Raw genomic sequence first — 21,296 nt, 5'->3', positions numbered from 1 at the left:
CTTCAACCTTTGAATTACCAATTTCCAAAGTATCTGCTAAGTATTGTAATTTTATTACTGATATTCATGTTGTATTTTAAGCTAAACTCAGTAAAAAGAAAGGAATTGTTCAGTGCTAATGCTCCCAACACTCGGTCATCCGCCTGGAACATAAAAGATGTTCTTTGAACAATGAATTGCATTTTCCAATCTCTTCACTTCTTACTTTGTAGAGTGCTATATTCATCAGTGTCATTTAGGGGAAAGATGAGCCTCTTTGAAAGCACTTTTTCATCATTTGTAATAGAATGAAATATAGTAGCACCTGTAAATCATTTCCAAAAAAGTGGAACATAACAATAATGCTGTTGAATCTGTAAGCATACATGTACTCAAGCATAATTAAATACAAATATCAAGAGACAAACTTCTTAAGCTAAAATGGTTTCTGAAACCCAACCACTCAAGAAACGTATGCAGTTATTGAACTAACATCATTCTCGTCAATAGATTGGCCAGGGCAGAGCCAACACCAAATTCTGTTATTGGGCATCAAAGAGAACAGTGGTTGCTTGAATGCATAACAGATGGGAAGAGATTGAAATTGTTTTAAATATAATTTCTGCCTGATACTGAGAAATGTTAACCCAAAAAGTCACTTTGGATTCAACAATACAAAGACAACAAAACAATCAATACACTGTTCTTCAATAACAATAGTTGGTAAAACTTTCACCCATACAGAATGAAATCAGTTTTCAAATATTTAATTCAATTCTACCTAGCAACTGTCACTTAAGAAACACAAATGTTACCCATTTTGTAATTAGAGAAAGTAGTATCCCTTCATCCACACTCCATGTCAACAAGAGCAAGAAGCAAAGATGCTCAAAACAGCTAAGCAAATGAGACAGGTGAACTCCACTCATTCTGCTTCAAAGTAGCTAATATGTCTTTAAAAACAAAACAAAACAAGCAAAATAAACTCACTACATCAGATAGTAAGCTATAAGATTCTTGGCAATGCCCCAATTCACTTTTAAATATAAAAACAAAACAAAACAGAGTATCAAGAAAGGTGAATTTCTAGACTCCTAGGTTCCAAGTGTAAACTAGTTTACCTGCTCACTGCTGAAGAAATAAGCCCACTTTAACAGATATACTACAGAAATTAAGTTAATCACAGGCACAGGGTTTATTCTTCTGTTTAATACAAAAGTACCACAAAATGACCAGATCCAATTGAATAAGCTGGAAAAATTAAACGAACACTAACACTGTTTTCAGAGATGGTTCTTTTTATTATTAGAGGTTTTGGTCCCTCATATGCCAATTTTAAGTAGTTAACTTTGTTTTGCACTATATGCTCATTCAACTACAAGCTTCTATTATAAATTTTTTTCTTTTCCTTCTGGCTTGTTGTCTTATCTTGGTGCAAAACTCAGGTTGCATCTTTCCTTCTGGGAAGATGGGCTGTTGAATAACCAGTAGCAAGCACAAAAGTAACACTGAGAATTCACAACTTCCTTCTTCCTACAGGTTTAATAGGGTGATCTCTCCATAGTCAGTTTTCTGAAGGAGCAATGGTTAGATGACAAAAGTGAATATTCCCTTTGGCAAAAAAGCAAAGCTACTAAGTCAGCTAATACAAGTTTGACCCAATATTTTTTAGGAATAAATGTTCAATACGAGTTGGGAAATTTCACATTCTTAATATCTTGAAAAACCATCTGATTACCAAATCACATTTGGAAGTTTGCCATCACATCTGAGAAGCCCACATTATGTATGCGGCATTAACCTATTTAAAAAAAAAATCCCTGGTATTTTTTTTTTTTATTACTCTAACACTAGTCTCTCAAGTAGTATAAAGAATCATGAGAATTATTCTTTGCTTTTATAATCTCTTGCCTTCTGAATTTATACTTGTATGACTAGCAATGAAAAGTTATAGGTAAAGTACAAATGTCTTATATTTCCAATTTCCAGACTTTCTCAAAAGACACCCAATTTTACAATTAGGGAATCAAACTGCCCTTCACTTTTGCCACCACTCGCAGAATTCATGCAACAATCCAGCTCCACCTTTGAACTCCAGTCATTTTATGTAAATAAACTTACATAAACCAAGTATCAATTCACTAAAAAGAAGGAATTTATACACAATTCCAGTACTAAATTCCAAAGTCCTAAATCTTCAAAAACCCAATCAAGATTTTAGAACTAAGAGCTGGTAGGAAAACAAGCTGGTATTAGTATCAGTCTGCCCAGACTTTTGGTAATCTATATGAATAATCCCAATTCACAGTTTTCATTCTGACTGTGCAGAAAATGCTTTCTGCAACCCAACATGTCTAAAAGGTTTCATTCTGAGTGATGCAGGCCCTCTATTGCAGCCTCAAAAGCCACGGGTCAGAAGCCTTTTTAATTCTCATTAAGATGAAGTAAACTTATTTTAGATTGGAAAGGATTTACAAAGCACTTGTTAATAATACATCCACAAGCAGTGATAATCTTAACAAGCAATATTCTGAAGCACATCTCTAAACTACAACTGAAAACGGACGTAAAATCTACAAATACTTACTTGCTTCCTATATTGAGACCACACCTATTTTCCCTGGTTTCTCTTAATGTTTAGGATTTGTCTGTTAGTTCCATCTACTAAATTTTTATTCTCCTATAAAACCACTATAAAATCATTTCATAAAGACATTTCTCTGGAGTTTACTACTGAAAGTTAATTATTGCCATAAATAGACAATTCAAATCAAATACTTCTACGGCAGTCAATGAAGCCCTAGGACCCCTTGGGGAACATTAAGAAGTATAAAACATGATCCATGTCCTCTAGGATCTAAATAAAAACATACTTATTGATTCACAAAGAAGATAGGCTGAGAAGTTATTTTATACATATATAGGCAGGACCGTATTTTAAAAATCCACCTCCAGAGAAGATCATAAAATTACTTTGGCAACCTTTTTATCATCATTATGACAACCATCATTAGCAACAAGTTCTTTGCACAGCTACTCTTTGCTTCAGTTTAAACCTATTTTTCTTTTATTCTAGTATCAGTAGAGCTGGAAAACTACTGGTTACCATTCCTAATAATGGATCCACTCATGTTTTTTTAAGTTACTAAGTTGCCTCTCAATCTTTAATTCTCCCAACCTTTCCTCATAGGACTGACTTCCAATAATATAACCATCTTTGGAGTCTACTCAGAACCGTCTCCAAGGTCGCCTCATGCCTTTTAAGTTGAGGAACCTAGGAATGGCACCAACACTCTAAGGGGAGAATCAGCACTGGTGTTCTCTATATAAAGATGAGGCCGTCCCATCAGGATACCGCAACATCACTTTTAAAACCCCAGTCAGTGCTTTTACAAAATGTCCTCTGATGGCTCTTACACTTGCCTGTGATACATTAGTTTAAAATTTTTTTAATCACTCCCAGTTATCCTGCTAATCCTCTTGTACATCAATAGCTTATGTAACATGTCCTTGCAATGTAGTCCTAAAAGTTGTATGTACAAATTTTCAATTCAACAAACATTTACTGATAAGCTTCTGTATGAAAAGTCACCGTTATAAACAATATAAAACATAAGTGATGACTTAGAAATGGTCCATGTCTTAAGGAAAAAAAATCACAATCTAATGGGGGAAAGACAGACACAATAAAAAGTATTTACAACATAAGGATCCTGAAGTAAATTCTTTAAGGGTAGGTATAAAGTACAATAAGGAAACAGGAAAGGAGAAGTTGAATTTCAACTAGTAGTGGTATCTGTGAAAACTTCACAGAAGAGTTGGGAACTGGGGATCTGAGCTGAGCCATCAAAGATGAGTAAGTCAGAGAGGCAGGGCAAGGTGGGAAAGACTTTAAGGCAAAGAAGAGGCATTCCAAAGGTATGAAGGCAAGTACACAGACTGTGGAGAACATCTAATATATTAGTAATCCAATATGGTTGAAGCACAAAAGTGAGAATGTGTATTCAAGAGATAATGTTCAAAATGTAGAAATGTAGGCCAGCTAGATTATGAAAGGCTGAGAATTTTAAATCTTATTTTATATTCAGTGACAGGTCAAAGGATTTTAAGAGTAAAGTGACACAATCAGATGTCTATTTAAGAAAACTATTGGCAATACTGTATACAATGAAAAGGAAGGCAAGAAGACCAGTTAGGAGATTATGGTAATAATCCATGCAAAGGTAACAGAAATTTAAAGTAGGATGGTAAAAACAGAAAAGCAGGGACAGATTAAAGAAACACTATAAAAGTATCATGGACAGGCCTCAGAAATGGATTAGATGGTATGGGAAAAGAAAGAAATTGAAGATAGATAGCACAGTGCAGAGAGGGTGAATGGGCTTGCAAATAAGTACAGGTTTAGATTTGAATTCTAGTAATAGCTCAGCCACTTACTAGCCATATGACTTAAAGAAAGCTGTTTAACTTGTCTGTGCCTCAGTTTCTTCATTTGTAAAAGATGGTGCATTAGGTACTTCAGCAAACTTTTTATTTAAGAAAGATAAAGCAGAACTGTATTTTTCCTTAAGCATACCTCTCTACTAGTTATCCTTAAACTTTAATTTGTTTGACTATTCTACTTGTGGTTATTTTTATTTCTTAAGTTTCAACCCCCAGAAATTATAACCTACAACTTAGCATTTCTTCTGTAATTAAACTGTTAATTGCATTGATCTCTGTAGACCAACACTTACTCTCCTCAAGCCGAAACTTGACAACAAATGTCAAATAGTTACCAAGTATAGACTAATAATGTATCTGAACCTGGAGTCCAAAAACCCTGAAGTGCCTCAGAGTTGTTGCAGGGGATCACCAAGTCCACTCATAAAAAGATAAGGAACACTAGTTACAGAGACCAAGAGTAGCAACCCCAATATAGCTGCCTTGACCTGATAATTATGCAACTCATGGAGGCACTATATTCCTTGGTATCCTACCTAGCTATTTACTGTCTTGTTCTTTCTCCTCCGTTTTTTGCCTTACCTTTAATTATGTTCTAGTTGGACATCAATGGTATCCACTTTTACCAGCATGCTTGGTTCTAGCTTACTGATGAACTTGACACCCAGACCAAAATCAAGAACATACTACAGTCAAGATTATAGCATTCAAACAGGTGTATGTATACACATATACATGTATACCTCAAAGTAATGAAAACCAGTTACCTTGGTGAAAAACATACTATAGCATTCATGTCCTTTCACACTCTGAATCCTAATAATTAGGGATTCCCATGTACCAGGCAAAGTGCTAAGTATTTTGCATGCATAATTTCAATTAAGCTTCACAATAATCTTATGAAGCATGATTACTGATAATTTACAAATGAAGAAACTAAAGCATGGAGAGGTTAAGAAAATTTTCCAAGGTCACTGAGCTAATAAATGGCAGTCAAGATTTGAACCCAGGCTGTCTAACTCCAGAGCCCATGGACTAAAAGATCTTAATTACTGTGCTATACTATTACAGATTAGATAATGAGATTCTCCCCCTCCTTTGTAAAGGTATTTATATATGCACAAATAAAAAATCCTAGCCAGAGAGATTACAAAAGGATTTCCACATTAACTAAGCTTAGAGAGAAGTTATCCACATGGTTTTACTGTTTATAATTAAATGCAACGATCGAGGGACGATGTTGTATGTTTGTGTTTGATCTAAAAATCAGTTAATACTCACGATGAACAGAAGTTTAAATATAGGCCTGTGTGTATCCACTCGGTATAGATATTTATTGTAGAAATTTTGATTAACTTCTCCCAGTTTTTAGAACTGAGATAGTACAAAGAAGAGCTTAATGAAAAAAATTTTCTCCAAACACACTCCTCATAAGTAGTCTTACTCTCCTAGTTCAAGACAGAAAGCCACAATTACTTTGACACTGTAAAAGGAAAAAGAAACAGTGCTTCAGCAAAGCATGGATCACAAGGTTCATGGCCTTTACTGCTGAAAGACATAAAAAAATCTACACCCAAACATTCCAACCAAACACCACCAAAACAGAAATGCAAGAAAACAGATAAACTATATGGAAGAAAACTCCAACTCCAGAAATAAATGCCAGTGAAATAGATCCTACCCTCTGGTGCCACAAAGCCATTGCTGCAGCAATAATTAAAGGTAAGATATATGGGGAAATCCCTTGAGTCTGTATGTCAAATAGAAAAACATCTACTAATTTCAAAAAAAAGGGGAATTTTCATCACAGCAAAAGAAAACTGCCAACTAACTCTTACATTTATATTTTTAACTGTTAAAACTCATTAGTTAACAGTTTAGTTAACATCTAAAAAGGTAAGCCAAGTTTGGCCTTTAAGAAGTTTTGTACTAATCCTACAAGAGGACTTAATGTCAACCAAAACAACTACAAATCACACAACAAAATTCTTCTTTCAAATGTCTTCGTTTTTAAAAGCTAATGTCTGGCAGAGGCTACAGCCTCATGGTTGGCTTCTCCTGGTGTGTAACCTGACAAGGTACAAAGCTCATTGAAATATTTAACAGTGATGGTATGGATTTCTTTGGATAGGTCAAGAAAAGCAGCTCTTCCTTTTAAAAAACTTAAAGAACCATTTTATGGATGTTGGTCCCTGAGTCCAAGTGTCTGTATTTCCCTGGGGCTTTCTCAGAGAACTTACTGAGGGGGGAAATGAAAAGACTAACAAAGGACCCCTTTTCTCTCCCCATTTCCAATATAATCCACCTCAGCTACAGGGCCAGTAGCATCCACACTGTCATAAATGCCAGCAATTAGAGAATTAGGCCATAAAACCACCCACTCAGGTATAAGAGGGCAGGCCTCCAGCTTTATTTAACGCATGCCATAAAAACCATGTACTTCCTTCTTTCAGGCCTTCTTCACAACCAATGAAATGATAACAAAAAAACGTAGCCCTTTGTCTGACTGCCTCATACAGATGTGATCAAGGAAACCATCTGGGTCCAGGTAAAGGATTTAAGATTACTTTTTCTTAATAAAGACTGCATTTCCTCTAGCATGCCATATATAGATCCATTAAAGGATATGCTGTATTTTGAGCACTAATAGAATGGAATCTAAAATGAAATGTTTTCCAGAAAAAATATTTTACCTTATTCTGAAACTACTCTAGAAGCCTAGCCAATTCTTGAACTTTCCAAGAAATATTGGAGCCTACAAGAGTATTCTTAATTAACTCAATAATTTCTAGAGCCTCCTGAAGACTTTTCTAATAAAAAAGTTAATTCAAATCTCAAAGTTAACTTTCATTCAGTCTATGTTTTAAAATCTGATACAATTTAGGAGTAATCAATAATTTCATTGTCTTCACAACCTACCAGTCCATAAAATTCACAAGTCTGTGATTTACTCCATAAGAGGTTTGATTTACCAAGCTTTAAACCAATCTAGATAAGACCCAAATACTTTTTAACACTGAACTCTACAGCTTCCTCTTTCCTACTAGTGCCTACAGGGTCAAGAGTTTAATTCAATGTAGGTACCTCATGTCAGACTCCTTAGTGACAACCTTTCTTAATACCTGAAAATAACATATGCATACAAAAGAAGGTCCCACCGAGCAATCCTAGAATAAATTCCTCGCAGAGTAGTGACAGTCACAAAGCTTCCCCTTCTCAAAGGTCTATGCCCCTGGGCTCTCCACTGTGGCAGAGGAAGAAGGGAAAGAGACAGGACATTCACAGAAGGCCTGACTTGAAGGTCTTCAGTTAAATGCTAGAAGGAAGTTGAAGTTCTGTGCCAACGCTCCTGGAATGTGGGCGGGCACAAAGAGATCTTCATTAGGAGACCTACAATTAAAACACAGTGAGTCTCTCAAAGAGAGAGGCACTGCGGTATGTGATGCCTCAGAGCAAGCAAAGCACTGATGACACCCCCTCTAGCCACAGGGCACAGCAGGCAGTGGATACTGAGTCTGCACCGTGGCTCTATGGAAGGAGATCACCAAGGTGAGCAAAGAGATGGGAACTGAGTCAAGATGGGAGTCTTTTCTCTTTTCAACTTCCAATCAGCAGAATCACAGTTTTGTGAATGATTTCCTACAGGTGCACATACCTTAAGATCGTTAAATGGAAGGTAAAGATGGGCATATGTCATATGGTTTTCATGGACAGATGAAGAAAAGTTCTAAATACTGCATTTCTGATGCTCAGTACAAAGCAAAGTACTACATTTCAGAGCATATTAACTACTACTCCCTGTAACGTAGGTACTACCACTTTGGATTTATAAATACATTAGTGTATTGGATTTTTCTTTTCATTTAAAAGCTCACACATCTAGAGGAATACACCACCTAGACTAAAAATAACTTCCCTTTTGGACAGTCCAGAATTCACAACATTGAAAACAGGAAAACAAATTTAGCCAAACAAGAGGGACTCTAAACACCAGATAATGAGTTGTATTTAAAATTTGATCTTCATTTTTCTTATAATTGAAATTGGTCAACTTTAGCAAAGAACTTTTTGCATACATTTAAATCCTTATATTTTGTCCATACAATGAAAACTTTCCCAAGTTGAAATTTCCCTTCCCAATAACAGTGCCAGTCAAATAGGCAAATATTAAATATTAATATTAAAAATTACCGAAGAGGCTAATATTGAAAATTACCAAAGAGGCTGCCTGACTCAGAATAAGAAGTTCTGGCCTGACCAAAAAATTAACATAATAGAAAGGAATCAGAATACTGGAGTAGAAAAGAATTCATGAGCTAATATTTAATCCAACATTTTCATTTTACAGATTAGAAATTTTAAAGATTGCCTAAGGTCCCATAATGGTTAGTCAGAGATGAGTATGAGAGGGGTCCGTGTCCACTGACTCCCACTCCAAGCCTTCTTCTAGTCCACTTGTGCTCTCTGCTTCATTTTCCTTCTGCCAAACTCAGGATTAGCTGTAAAGGCAATGAGCGAGCAACTCCCATTCTTGGTACATATGCCTAGTGACCAGCCAAAACAAACAAACAAACAAACAAAACAAAACAAAAAAAACAACAACACAGGCTCTCCAACTACAGGACCATCATCTTTTCTAAACCCAACCCAAGAGCCCACCTTAGTCCACTAAACTGCCATTTCAAATAAAAACAAATTAATAAACAAAGACTAGTTGCTAATTAAAAAAACCACTTTTAGGGTTTATATTAAAACATCACACATTCTAGTCGACACAGAGGATGCTGTACTGTTTATTTAGATGGCAAAGTATAGTAGCATTAACACTACCTGAGACAATCCTCAGAAAAGTGGGGCACTGACACTGCAAAGGAGAGGGAAGGCAAAAAAGCAGACCTCTGACTTCTTATAGTGCTCGATAAAATAAAACTTTTTAATTCTACTTTCAGCCACACAGAAAGCCAAAATAGGAGACCAGCGACACCTATATATTTTTTAAAATAATCCCATTCTGACAGAATTTGGTCATGAAGAACTCTTATATGTAGTTGTAACTCAGGGAAAGATTCAATGAGGAAAGTTAGGAATATTTAGAGGTGAAGGACAAGTCTGCTACGACAAAAGGAGTTTAAACAGGGACGTGAGCTGGAAGTTCTGTCACCTTTCAACCACCTTAACTGACTAGTTCTATTAAGCATTAACTTACATTTTCTTATGAATAAGTTACAGTCATTATTCATTTAAAGCAAATCAGAATTGAAAAACGCTAGACTCATTCTGGATCACAAGCCCTATCTTCGTGAATCCAGGCAAGACCTGAAACAGAGCTGAATGAATTTTGAGAAACAATCTTCAGAATTCTCTAAGTATGTCAGCCCAGGGGAACCCTAAACTTCCCTTTTGGAACTTTATCATTGATTTGTAAGACCCTGTAACAGAATGCTTGGTTTCTACAATGAAAACTACCACGTCAAAGGGCACAATCACTAAGGTTTAGTACTAAACCGTACTATGGGTTAGCACTGACTAATGCATACCATCAACCCATACCAGATTGCCTCAAACTACCACATAAAAAGCTTACCAATAGCTCGTGCAAGCCCAATTCAGAAAAAATGCTGAAGTTTAATGTAAGGCATTAACCACTGTTACAATGAAGTAAAAATCACTGTTCAGGTAAAACCTTTTAAGAGAAAAAAACTCATTAATATGACCTTATTTTAAACAACTGCAATTCCTTGACAGGCTTCACTACAAATTCCTGCTAAGCAAAATAATGCCAGTGGACAAGAAAATGTTAGCACCTGATTAAAACTTTAAAGGTGATTTGTCAAAGACAAACAACAGAAAAAATATTCTGGTGCCCAGACATTAGGTCCCTGAATCCAGGTGGCTCTCTTTCTCACCAGTCTCTTGAAAAGCTATGATTAGAAACTGTCAGTATAAAACTTTGCTTTTGAATATGTGATAACAACATTTGGAATGTGAACACTTGGTCCTTCAATACAGAATACATGAGCATGCTAAACAAGAAGAAAATGCTTCTCAGGATCCTCTTAAAATAGACTAACTTCTCCTAATAGAGACTTTTGCATACTCAAATACTTTCTTATACTAAGACTTTCTTATACTCAAATATACATGGGGCTAAAATTCTACATATAACCAGGCAAGTCTCAATTTTGAAAATAAGCAGGTAAATAAAATGTCTTTTATTTATTTTTTTTTGCTGCTGTATCTTTTAAAAAAGCAAAATCAACTCACATTTAAGCACCAACTCCATGCAAGTAACCTGAACGGTTCAGTCTTTTTGTCATGTATGAGGCCTTTGGTTCTCCAACTACATGGGATCTGTGTTGTTAGCTTAAAAAATACAGAATTGGCCTTTCAAAAAAAAATAATAATCTACAGCAACCAATAAATAGTCTCAAGCAACCCTGCTGACTGCAGCTGCCTTCTGAAGGTTGGGAAAAGGAGGTGGAGATAGAGCAGAGAGAGGAGGGAAAAGGAACGCTGCAGCTAGCTCCGAGCAAGGAACACGCCCCCATCATGTCCTCCTAGCTCTGTCAGAAGGCGGGTTGTTGTCAGCCTCCCGATTAGACTGCCTTAGAAAGGATTTTAAAAAGGAGGCAGGAAGACTAACAACTAAAAAAAAGCCAGCTCCTAGAAAGGAGGGGCCGTGGTCCCTGGGATCTCCTCCCTCCCCTTCTTCCCAGGATCTCTGAGTATATCTAAAGGGGTGCGGGGCACAATAGGGGACAAGGGGTTTGCCCAGAATATTTTGCGTGCACCAACGGCAGAGGACGCAGGAAACGCCTGGTTGTTATCTTTCCCTTTCTGTTTCAATCAAGAGCACTCCAGAGCAGCAACCCCCTACCCCCCTTCGCTCCGGCCCCTAGCAGCTGCTCTTCCTCCTCCGAGCATCCCCCATCCTCTTCTCCCCCCTCCCCTACAATTCAAACTCGCCCTTCTGCATCCAATGGAAAACAAATGCGCAACGGCACTGGCTGAACCTGAACTCAACTTCCCTTCCCAAGGCAACTTTCCTTTTTGCTGAAGGGGGCTGAATAATGCTTATCAAAGCAACCCTATTCTCACCCAGTACTAACGGGGAAGGGGCAAAGCTCTTGACCCTTCATCTATCTTGGGTCCCTTGTAAGAATCAGAGAGATAACCCTAACTCCTCCTTCTAAGGAATAACTTTGCTCCATAACCCGCCCCCCAACCAAAAGCAACCACCACCACACTAAAGTAAAACTGTCCCTTATCTACTCTCCTCACCCCAACCCTGCTTCCCCCACCCCTTCCAAACCCCAGGACTGACCTAGGAAAAGGTGGATCGATCATGAAATGACGGAGAAAAGAAGAAGGGCGGGAGGGAGCTAGGGCTGGAGACTGCTGTGCTCTCCCGCACAGTGGGTGGGGTAGGAGAGCAGCTGCTTCCCCTGGGAGGATGCTGCCCAAGTCCCCCCACAAACACCTCCCCTCACAGGGGCCCCCTTTCCCAGAGCTAGAGGGAAAGCCTGCCTCCTTTCCAGGGGAAATGGTGGAAAGCTGTTCTCTGAACCTAGGGGACAGTGGACTATTTCCCCCTCAAAGATGTCAGTAATCCTTAATCCTAAAAGAGGGAAAGGGAGTGAAGGTAGCCTAATTCCCGGCTACCAAGAGGCTGACACTGTGGCTCTGTAAGGTGGGGGAAACACTGCTGCTGTGAGAGATCTCCGTTACCTTCGGAGGGAAAGGAGGTGAAGGGAGGCAAGGAGAGGAAAGTAGATTTGTCTTGGTGGGGTAGAGCGGCATGAGGGAGCATCTATCGGCTTGGGATGAGGATGGGGGTGGAGGATGAAGGTGAAGGAAGGGGGAGTGGTTGGCAGTGTATGGACCTGGCCCGGGAATGCGGCGAGGGTTCATCACGTTTTCGAAAGCCAGGTGCTGGAAGGGACATCGGTCCCCAAGGGTAGGAAGAGAACGTGGCCCCGATTGAGACCATCACCCGAGAGATGCCCAAGAGGAAAACTGCCCCAAGAGTAAAACATCTGCCCAGAGGGAGAGGCGGGGATGTGGCGGGATCAGGTCTCTAGGAGGGAGGGAGGGAGGAATCTTGCTCGGATGAGGTAATCTGTGAAAAGGAGGAGGGGTTCAGTCCCGGGATGGGAAACCCCGACGAGGGGTCTTTGCCAAGGGATTTGGGCAAGGGTCAGGAGGAGGAGGATAGCTGAGGGTGGGGGGCAAACACCCTCAGCCAGATAAGTCCAAACCCCGGGGTGGGGGCGCCTGGGGACCTGAACCCATGTATGGGGGTTCCAAGATGGGAGGGCCTTTTGCCCCGGGTCAAGGACCCTAGGATGGTCCCAGAATTGGGATGCTCCACAGTCCTGGATGGGGGAGGGGAGGGGGCTCTGCAGAGGGTCGAGACCCCGGACCTGGGGGTTCCTCGCCCCCTTACCTCTCCGCTGCCGCCTCCCCCGCCGCTCTCCCCAAACACCGCCCGGAACCGGCGCAGGTTGGTGCCGATGGCGGCCGAGACCTGCAGCGCCGCGTCGAAGCCCGGGCCCACCCGGAGCAGGGCCGGCCCAGAGGAGGCTGAGGACGATGACGAAGACGAAGACGAGGCGGACGACGAAGAGGCTGCTGAGGCGGCGGCCGCTCCCCCTGGAACCCCAGCCCCGCTGCTTCCCGCCGCCGCTGCCGCCGCGGCCGCCGCCGCCGCCGCCGCCGCGGCCGCCACAGCCGGGGGGGAGGGGGGCGCCCCGGGACCGCCGCCGCTGACCGGGGGCCCGGGGGGAAGCAGCAGGGCTGGGACGCGTTGCCGCGGGGCGCCCCCTAGGCCCCGGCGCCCCCCGCCGCCGCCGCCCCCGGTGGTCCCGGGTCGGGCGGGGAAGCGCCACCGACAGCTGTGCGCCATGTTCGCCCCGTGAAGTGAAGCAGCTAGAGGGAGAGGCGACAACACAGGGGGGCGGGGAGGCGGAGGGGGGGCCGAGGGCCCCGGAACCAGCCTAACCCGCTCGGCTCCGCCCGGCGGCCTGCGCCCCACCAGCCGCCATGCAGAGCGCCGGGCCGCGCCAGCCGGCCCAGCAATCTGGATACTGCACTCCGGTCTCCGCTTCTGACGCCTGGCCGCGGCTACTCCATCCTGAGGCCCGGGCCGCCGCCTCCTGCCCGCCCGCCCGCCCCGCAACCTGGATAACTGCATGCCCCGCCCTCCGGGAGCGGCAGAGCTCGGGAAAAGGAGGGGGGAAGGAAGCCCAAGAGCCCGACGCGAATCGCGGGTTCCGGGGAGAGGGGGAGGGGGCGCGAACTAGGGGAGGATGGAGGCGGAGGGAGCTCGGCCGCCTGCAGCGGGGAGAGCCCAGAGGCCGATTACACACGTTCCCGGGATGCGCTTGGGAATCGAACCACCCGGGAGAGCAGCTCCCAGGATAACGCGGCTGCCGGGTCGGGGACGAGAGAGCCAGCCTTCTCGCCTCCGGGCACGGGTACAAGATGGGTCAGCCCGTATTTAACGCCTTTAGAATAAAAAAGCCCGTATTGTACTGCTTGCAAAACGGAAGCGTCGCCCAGTTAACTATATGCAAAACAGAAAGGCCCTCAATGAACGCGCTTTAAAAAATAAAAGAGCCCCTCCCATTTTCCTGCTGGAGGTCTCTCCAAAATGCACACAGCGAGTGGCAGGTCTCCCGCCACCTTTTCGCCCTACTAGGCACTCGGGGCTGAGGGATCCCTGGGTTTCGTGCCCTCTGCAGAGTTGAGCTGTTTTTCCAGCCAGGGTATGGGGGCCACGGCGTGCTCCGCTAACGAGGCGGTGTTACAACGTAGCTGAAGCTGGGTGGCTAACGGAGCCTGGAGGGAAGAGGCGGGCAAAAGCGCCCCCGCCTCTTCTTCCTCAGTTCTCCGCCAGCCGCTGCATGCAAAGCGGACCCTAATGTATGCATGCAGAAGGAGGGGGGGCTCGAGAGCACGTTTCTGATTAAGAGAGGGGGAGGAGAAGCGCGCTGGGCATTATGATACACTGGGTAGAAGGGGCCCGCCGGCGGCGAGCTCTGTGCGCGGGGTTAGCAGGCTGAGGGGGGAGGGGGAAGGAAGGAGGAGGGTTCCGGCGGGGGATGAATATCCACCGGGTTTACTTTATTGCGGGAAAGAAGGGAGGGCGCCTCAAGCTAGGCTTTAGAAGCCTGCTAGGCTGGGAAAGAGAAGGGAGGGAGGGGTTTGGACTGGGAGAAGTTACGTTGGCTGAGGCTGGCCGATCGATACACAACCTGCAGGCCCCAGCGCAGCCTCCGTCCGCCAGCCGAGATGGAGTTCGCTGGAAGGTCACGCAGCCTTCCAGGACTCCCGTACCGGTACAGCATACCGCCTGTAATATTACAGCCTGGGGCGGCGAATTTGGGAAGAAGGGGAGGGCCGTGGTAAGCAGGTTGCAGTCAGCTCTAGTCCTCTGGAGGGTGCGCCGCTCGCCTCCAAAGAAGGTCCACGGCCTCCTGGTGCTGAAAACCTACGTCCTTCCACTGGCGAAATGTTAGTACAGAGCTAACGATGGGGTAGGGGCTGGAGGGGAGCAGAGAAAGGGAAGAAATACAGGCGAGCTCCAACTCCCGTTAACTCGTCCGCGATCGACCGTCATTCCAACCGCGCAGGATGGAGCCCAGATGGTTTGCAAAGCGCACAGTATCAAGCGCACACACACAACCAGATTCCGTTGTTACATCGCGTGGTTTACTAGGTGCAAAAAGGGTGGAAATAGCCGGAGCGTCTCTTAAACAGCGGCCCCAGGACTCTGCTAAGGACATAGACACCCCATTGTGAACGGTTTCTCCATTGCAATGTATTTAGCGTTAGGCTTGGGGGTTTTGCTTCAGTGTAGCTGCTCTGATCAGTTACAGATTGGCGACCACGTGGATTCCCTCAAGCATCCTGATTTGTTCCCTGTCTCTCCCCCCCCCCTTATTTTTCTTTTGTATTTGCCCCCCCTTCTTTAATATGCATAACGGTCTGCAGAGGTAATAGGCTGGGGAATGAGTGAACGGCTTTAAATAACTGTGTCAATAGGATTTCTTCCCGTCCTCCACCCCTAAGAAAAGAAACCAGCTAGATCCTGAGTAACGTCCTCACTTGAAGCACATCTCATTTGGCACAGGTGGGAGGTTTGCAGGTTGGTGAGGGCAGCAGAAAGAAAGAATGTCTAAGATTGTGTGAAGTCCCCAGATTAAATCCTCTAGGTAGAAAAACTTGAGAAATCATCTAGTTTGTCTCTCTTCCTCCAGACTAGTTCAAAAGGAGCCAGAGCAAATCAGAATTTGGTTTATAGTTGGAGCTTTTAGGCAGAAATAATAACTTAGATTTGTTGAGTGTTTTCTGTGAGCCTAAGTGCTTTATGTGCATTCAGTTCTCACCAACCCTGTGAGATAATTCCGATTTTACAAATGGGGAAACTAAGGCTTAGAGTAATGTCCAAGGTCACACAGTAAGTAGCAGGACCAAAACTTACTGGGGTCTGACACCACTATCCATTAACCATACTGCTGATCCCCAAAAGACATACTATGTCACCTCACACTGATTAGGATAGTTACTATCAAAAAAAAGTGTTATCGCAGATGTGGAGAAATTGGAATGCTTATGCACTATTGGTGGAAATGTAAAATGGTACAACTGCTGTGGAAAACAGTATTGCAGTTTCTCAAAAAATTTAAAATAAAATCACCATGTGATCTAGAAATTCCACTTCTGACTATATACCCAAAAGAATTGAAAGCAGGATCTCAAAGAGATATTTATATACCTATGTTCATGGCAGCATTATTCACAATAGCTAAAACACAGAAGTAACCCAAGTGTCCATCGACCAATGCATGGATAGGCAAAATGTGGTATATTCATACAATGGAATATTATTTGGCCTTAAAAAGGAAGTAAATTTGCAATATACTACCACATGGATGAACTTTGAGGACATTATCCTAAATGAAATAAACCAGTCACAAAAAGACAAATACTGAATGACTCCATTAATATGAGGTATTTAGAGTAGTCAAAATCAAGAAGACAGAAAGTATAATGGCGGTTGCCAAGGGCTAGGGTGATGGGGAAAATGGGATTATTGTTTAATAGGTATAGAGATTCAGATTTGCAAGATGAAAAGAGTTATGGGGATGGATGGTGGTAATGACTACACAACGAAGTAAAAGTATTACAAAAAAAAGACAGACATTCTGTGCCTTACTCATAAGTTACCTTAAACACCATGTGCTTTATTTTTTCTTAATTTTAATTCAATTTATTTTTCTTGAATACCTAATATAGTCATATGGTTAAAAATGTAAAGGACTTAAAAAGTCTTCACTCCACTTTGTTCTGAACTACCCACCCTTACCCGAGTTATATCTTACCATTTCTTAGGGGCAACTAATGTTATCAGTCTGTTATACATTCTTCCAGAGATTGTGCCTACACAAGCAAATACATATAGAAAATTTCCCATAAATGAAAGAATATCAAACCTGGGGCAGCTGGATGGCTCAGTTGGTTAGAACGTGAGCTCTCAACAACAAGGTTGCCGGTTCAATTCCCACATGGGATGGTGGGCTGTGCCCCCTGCAACTAAAGATTGAAAACGGCAACTGGACTTGGAGCTGAGCTGTGCCCTCCACAACTAGATTGAAGGACCACTACTGGGAGCTGCTGGGTCCTGGAGAAATACACTGTCCCCCAATAGTCCCCAATAAAATTAAAAATATATATATATCAAATGCATTTCCTGGATCCTGCTTGGAAATCTATCTCTTGGAAATTATTCTTATCAGTAACCAGCATGTCCTCGTTCTTGGACTAGATGTAGCATAATTTATTTAAACAGTTCTCTATTGGTGGGCACTTAAGTTGCTTCCAAACTTTTGATATTTCATACAATGCTGTGCATAACCTGAACATATGTAATTTAGCAAATGTACAACTATATCTGTAGTATAAATTTCTACAAGTGGAATTTTTAAGTCAAAAGGTATGTACACACTAACCATTGTCACCCCAATAAATTTTAATTAAAAAAAAAAGTATGTACATCTGTAACATTAAAGATGTTGCCAAGTTATCCCCTATAAAGATTGGACTAATTCATACTCCCATCAGCAATGTTTGAGTGACTCTTTCCCCACACCTTTCCAAAACAAGGATTTTTAAATTTCTTTTAATTTTATTTTTAATTTCTTTAATTTTCTTATTTTTTTTGCCAACCTAATAGAGATGCACATGTTTTAAATTTTTTCCAAATGACAAAAAGGAAACTTAAGAAGGGAACCCCAAATTTTGCCCCTTTCTGCAAACTTATGGATTACTTCAGTTTTGAAGGGACCCGCAGATGTTCATTCCCTTTTCCCCTCCCTGGAAAGAATTCTCATTGCAAACCAGTATTGTGGTGGAACTAATAGGGGCTTAGAGTCACATCTGGGCTTGAATTGCAGATCCAATAATTGTATCTATGTGATCTTGAACAAGGCACCTACGCTCATTATGCCTCAATTTCCTAACATGCAAAAGTAAGGATATTGGGCCGGCCCGGTGGCTCAGGCGGTTGGAGCTCCATGCTCCTAACTCCGAAGGCTGCCGTTTCGATTCCCACATGGGCCAGAAGGCTCTCAACCACGAGGTTGCCAGTTGGATTCCTCGAGTCCCGCAAGGGAGGGTGGGCAGCGCTCCCTGCAACTAAGATTGAACACGGCACCTTGAACTGAGCTGCTCCTGGGTGGCTCAGTTGGTTGGAGCGTGTCCTCTCAACCACAAGGTTGCCAGCTGGACTCCCGCAAGGGATGGTGATGGTGGGCTGCGGCCCCTGCAACTAGAAAAGGCAACTGGACCTGGAGCTGAGCTGTGCCCTCCACAACTAACACTGAAAGGACAACAACTTGACTTGGAAAAAAAAGTCCTGGAAGTACACACTGTTCCCCAATAAAGTCCTGTTCCCCTTCCCCAATAATAAAAAAAAAAAAGTAAGGATATTAATAGTAACTTCGTAGGATTATTATGAAGATTGAATGGCGTAATCTAAGTAGTCTTTTCTCTCATTCTGATAGAAACAGTTACCTCCTCAAGGATTTCCTTAGTCATTGGTGAAGATACCCCTTCTCAAATCAGCAATTTCCTTTCTCCAAACAGGCCCACAATGGAAAACATTGAATTAATAACTCCCAAAGTCCTCGAGCTAAGAAAAGCATCGTGGCTGAGTCATTTAAACTTGCACATAGGAAGGCTTGATCATCACTGAACAGAAGACTGTTCCAAATCCTTAGACAAGCTGCTTTCTTCTGGAGAAGGAAGGGCCAAGTCCGTTATTCTTCTACAAAGGCACCCTTCCATTAAGGAAGCAGTGGTTGCAATTTGCTTCTGCCCTGAATCCATGAGTTTCCATTTCTGAACTCCAAAAGAATTAGGTATAGCTATACCTATGACTAAAAGGACTGTGAATACTAACCCCAGCATGGACAGCTGGTTTTCTGTAAAGGACTGGGTATAGCCTGGCCAAAGGCAAAGACTAGATGATCTGGGGGCCCTGAGCTACATTGAGAACAGGAATCTGTATTACTTATCTTTGTATTCCCTGTGCCAATTAGTGTCTGTACCAGCCCAATTAATGCTTGCCGAATAAATGACCCCTCCCAGCTGCACTCTTGGACCTTGAGATTCATACCAAAGGGGTCTTGTTTTGTCAGAGGATTTGGTAATCATGTACTGGCCTGTTTTTTTTTTTTTTAACACTTTATTTAAAATCAGTTAAATTGTCTTTGTTTGAAATTGTAGCAATAAGCAAAGTTCATATCTCTCAAAAAGAGAGAAAAATGATAGGAATAATTATTATTTGATTGTTACTGTTTCACCTTGTAGAAGCTTGAAGGAAATGTTGCACTAAAGCATTTCCTCTCCCTCTCTTTCTAGTTACCTCTAAATTGTACTCATATACTAGTCTTCTAATTCGTGTCCTTACCTTCATCCTCTGTGATTTCTGATTTTCTCTCCTTTTTCAACAAGCATTTATTGAACATCTAATTTTTACCAGTTATTATGTTAGATCTGGAGATACAAAGATACTATGTCACAAAAGTTTCACAGTAACATGAGAAGGAAAGGGGCCTTTGAAAAACAAAGAGTACTTCAGTGTTGCTTGCATATAAGGTTCATGTGGGAAAGTGTCAAAAGATGACTGGCCAGATCATATTAAGGGGTTTGGATTTTATCCTAGAAAGCCTAGGAAAAAGTTTAAAGACTTTAAACAGAAACTGACGATGTAATTTGTAACACATCACTGTGGCAACAGAACGTAAGAAAGCAGACTGATGGTGAAACTAGAAGCAAAATAATACGTTTAGGATATTTCTGACCTCTTCCCAGGGCTTCAGATTCATAGATCCATATGTGGTAGTCCAGAGGATGGGTGCAGCGATGGTAAAGATGTAGGAATGAGGACAGCTTCCTGAGATATTTAGCAGATAGAATGACTTTTGGTGTCCATTTAGATATGGGAAATAAAGAAGAGGGTTTTTGGGCCAGCCCAGTGGCTCAGGCGGTTAGAGCTCCGTGCTCCTAACTTCGAAGGCTGCCGGTTCGATTCCCACATGGGCCAGTGGGCTCTCAACCACAAGGTTGCCGTTTCGACTCCCGCAAGGGATGGTGAGCTGTGGCCCCTGCAACTAGCAACAGCAACTGGACCTGGAGCTGAGCTGCGCCCTCCACAACTAAGACTGAAAGGACAACAACTTGAAGCTGAATGGCACCCTCCACAACTAGGATTGAAAGGACAACAAGTTGACTTGGAAAACAAAAAAAGTCCTGGAAGTACACACTGTTCCCCAATAAAGTCCTGTTCCCCTTCCCCAATAAAACCTTTTTTTTAAAAAAATGTCTGAATATATTTAAAACAAAAAAAAAAGTAGAGGGCTTTTCTCTAATTGCTAGTTGGGAGTCAATCAAGCAGATGGTGAAACCACCAACTAAGATAAGGACAACAGGAAGATGTTTTTGCTTGGAGATGATGAGTTTGGTTTTGAAACAGTTAACTTTGAGAGGCCTGTGAGGTCTCCAGGTGGAGCTGTCTACTAGATAGTTGGATATGTTGGACTGGAGCTCAGAAGAAAAAGCTGCAAATATGGATCTGGGACTTGGAAGTTGAGAGATGGTAGTTGAACCCATGGGAATGGATGAGGCCACACCGAAAGAGTGTGTGTGGCACACAGAAGCAAAAGGGTCAAGAATAGAATCAGAAGAAACCCAGGTCTATTTGGTGAGCTAACAAAAATGAAAGGAGACTGAGAAAGAGAATGCTCAGTGAGGTGAAATAGGGTAAGCCAAAGGAGAAAGAGTTTCAGATAGAGGAGTTGTAAACAATATCAAATGTATAATAGCAGAGACGTCAAGAAGCAAAAGGACCGAAGGGTGTTCCTCATACTCCTAAGGAAGTCACAGGTGATCTCAGTAAGAGCAGTTGCAGGGAAAGCTGAAGTCTGAAGTCAGATTGTACCTGGTTTAGGGGGAAATGGAGAGGGCAAGGAGAAGAAAGTGGAGGCAACTCCTTGGAGAAGCTCAGGAAGAGAAGGACTTTAGCTGGAGCTCCTGAACAATGGTTAAGGGTTTGTTTGTTTGTTTATTTATTTATTTATTTTTAATGCTACATTTTGGTTATTATAAAAGTAGTATATGCAAGGTAAAAACTTTCAAATATGGAAGAATATAAAATAATAACCTAAATATCCCTTCCTTCCCTCAAAAGGTAATCACTGGAAAGTTTGTTGTCTAATATTTCAGAAGATAAATAAGCATATATATAGATATACATTTTATTATACATTTATACCATGTTTCCCCAAAAATAAGACCTAGCCGGACCATCA

The 21,296-nt window shown here is 42.1% G+C and overlaps 1 protein-coding gene across 9 annotated transcripts in view; it reads right to left on the bottom strand.

Moving 5' to 3' along the window:
• KMT2A (lysine methyltransferase 2A) overlaps positions 1–13,342 on the bottom strand; it is a 77,517-nt gene extending 64,175 nt beyond the window's left edge. For 4 of the 9 annotated variants that reach the window (XM_033119660.1, XM_033119659.1, XM_033119658.1 and 1 more), the window contains exons 1-2: positions 12,869–13,110; positions 10,687–10,785 (exon numbers count right to left, since the gene is read on the bottom strand). Coding sequence is in view for 3 of the 9 variants with exons in the window: in XM_033119655.1 (XP_032975546.1) it covers positions 10,687–10,785; positions 12,869–13,327 (558 nt within the window). In the remaining 6 variants the exon portion in view is untranslated. Of the gene's footprint in view, positions 1–10,686; positions 10,786–12,868 lie in introns of those variants that run through there. The other 5 variants (XM_033119656.1, XM_033119657.1, XM_033119655.1 and 2 more) reach the window with 4 other exon arrangements.
• Between the last annotated feature and the right edge of the window lie 7,954 nt (positions 13,343–21,296).

Source organism: Rhinolophus ferrumequinum, chromosome 11 (assembly GCF_004115265.2).
Source record: "Rhinolophus ferrumequinum isolate MPI-CBG mRhiFer1 chromosome 11, mRhiFer1_v1.p, whole genome shotgun sequence".
Taxonomy (NCBI): Eukaryota; Metazoa; Chordata; class Mammalia; order Chiroptera; family Rhinolophidae; genus Rhinolophus; species Rhinolophus ferrumequinum.
Note: the sequence above shows the minus strand (reverse complement) of the source record. Positions and strands in the feature narration are given on the sequence as shown.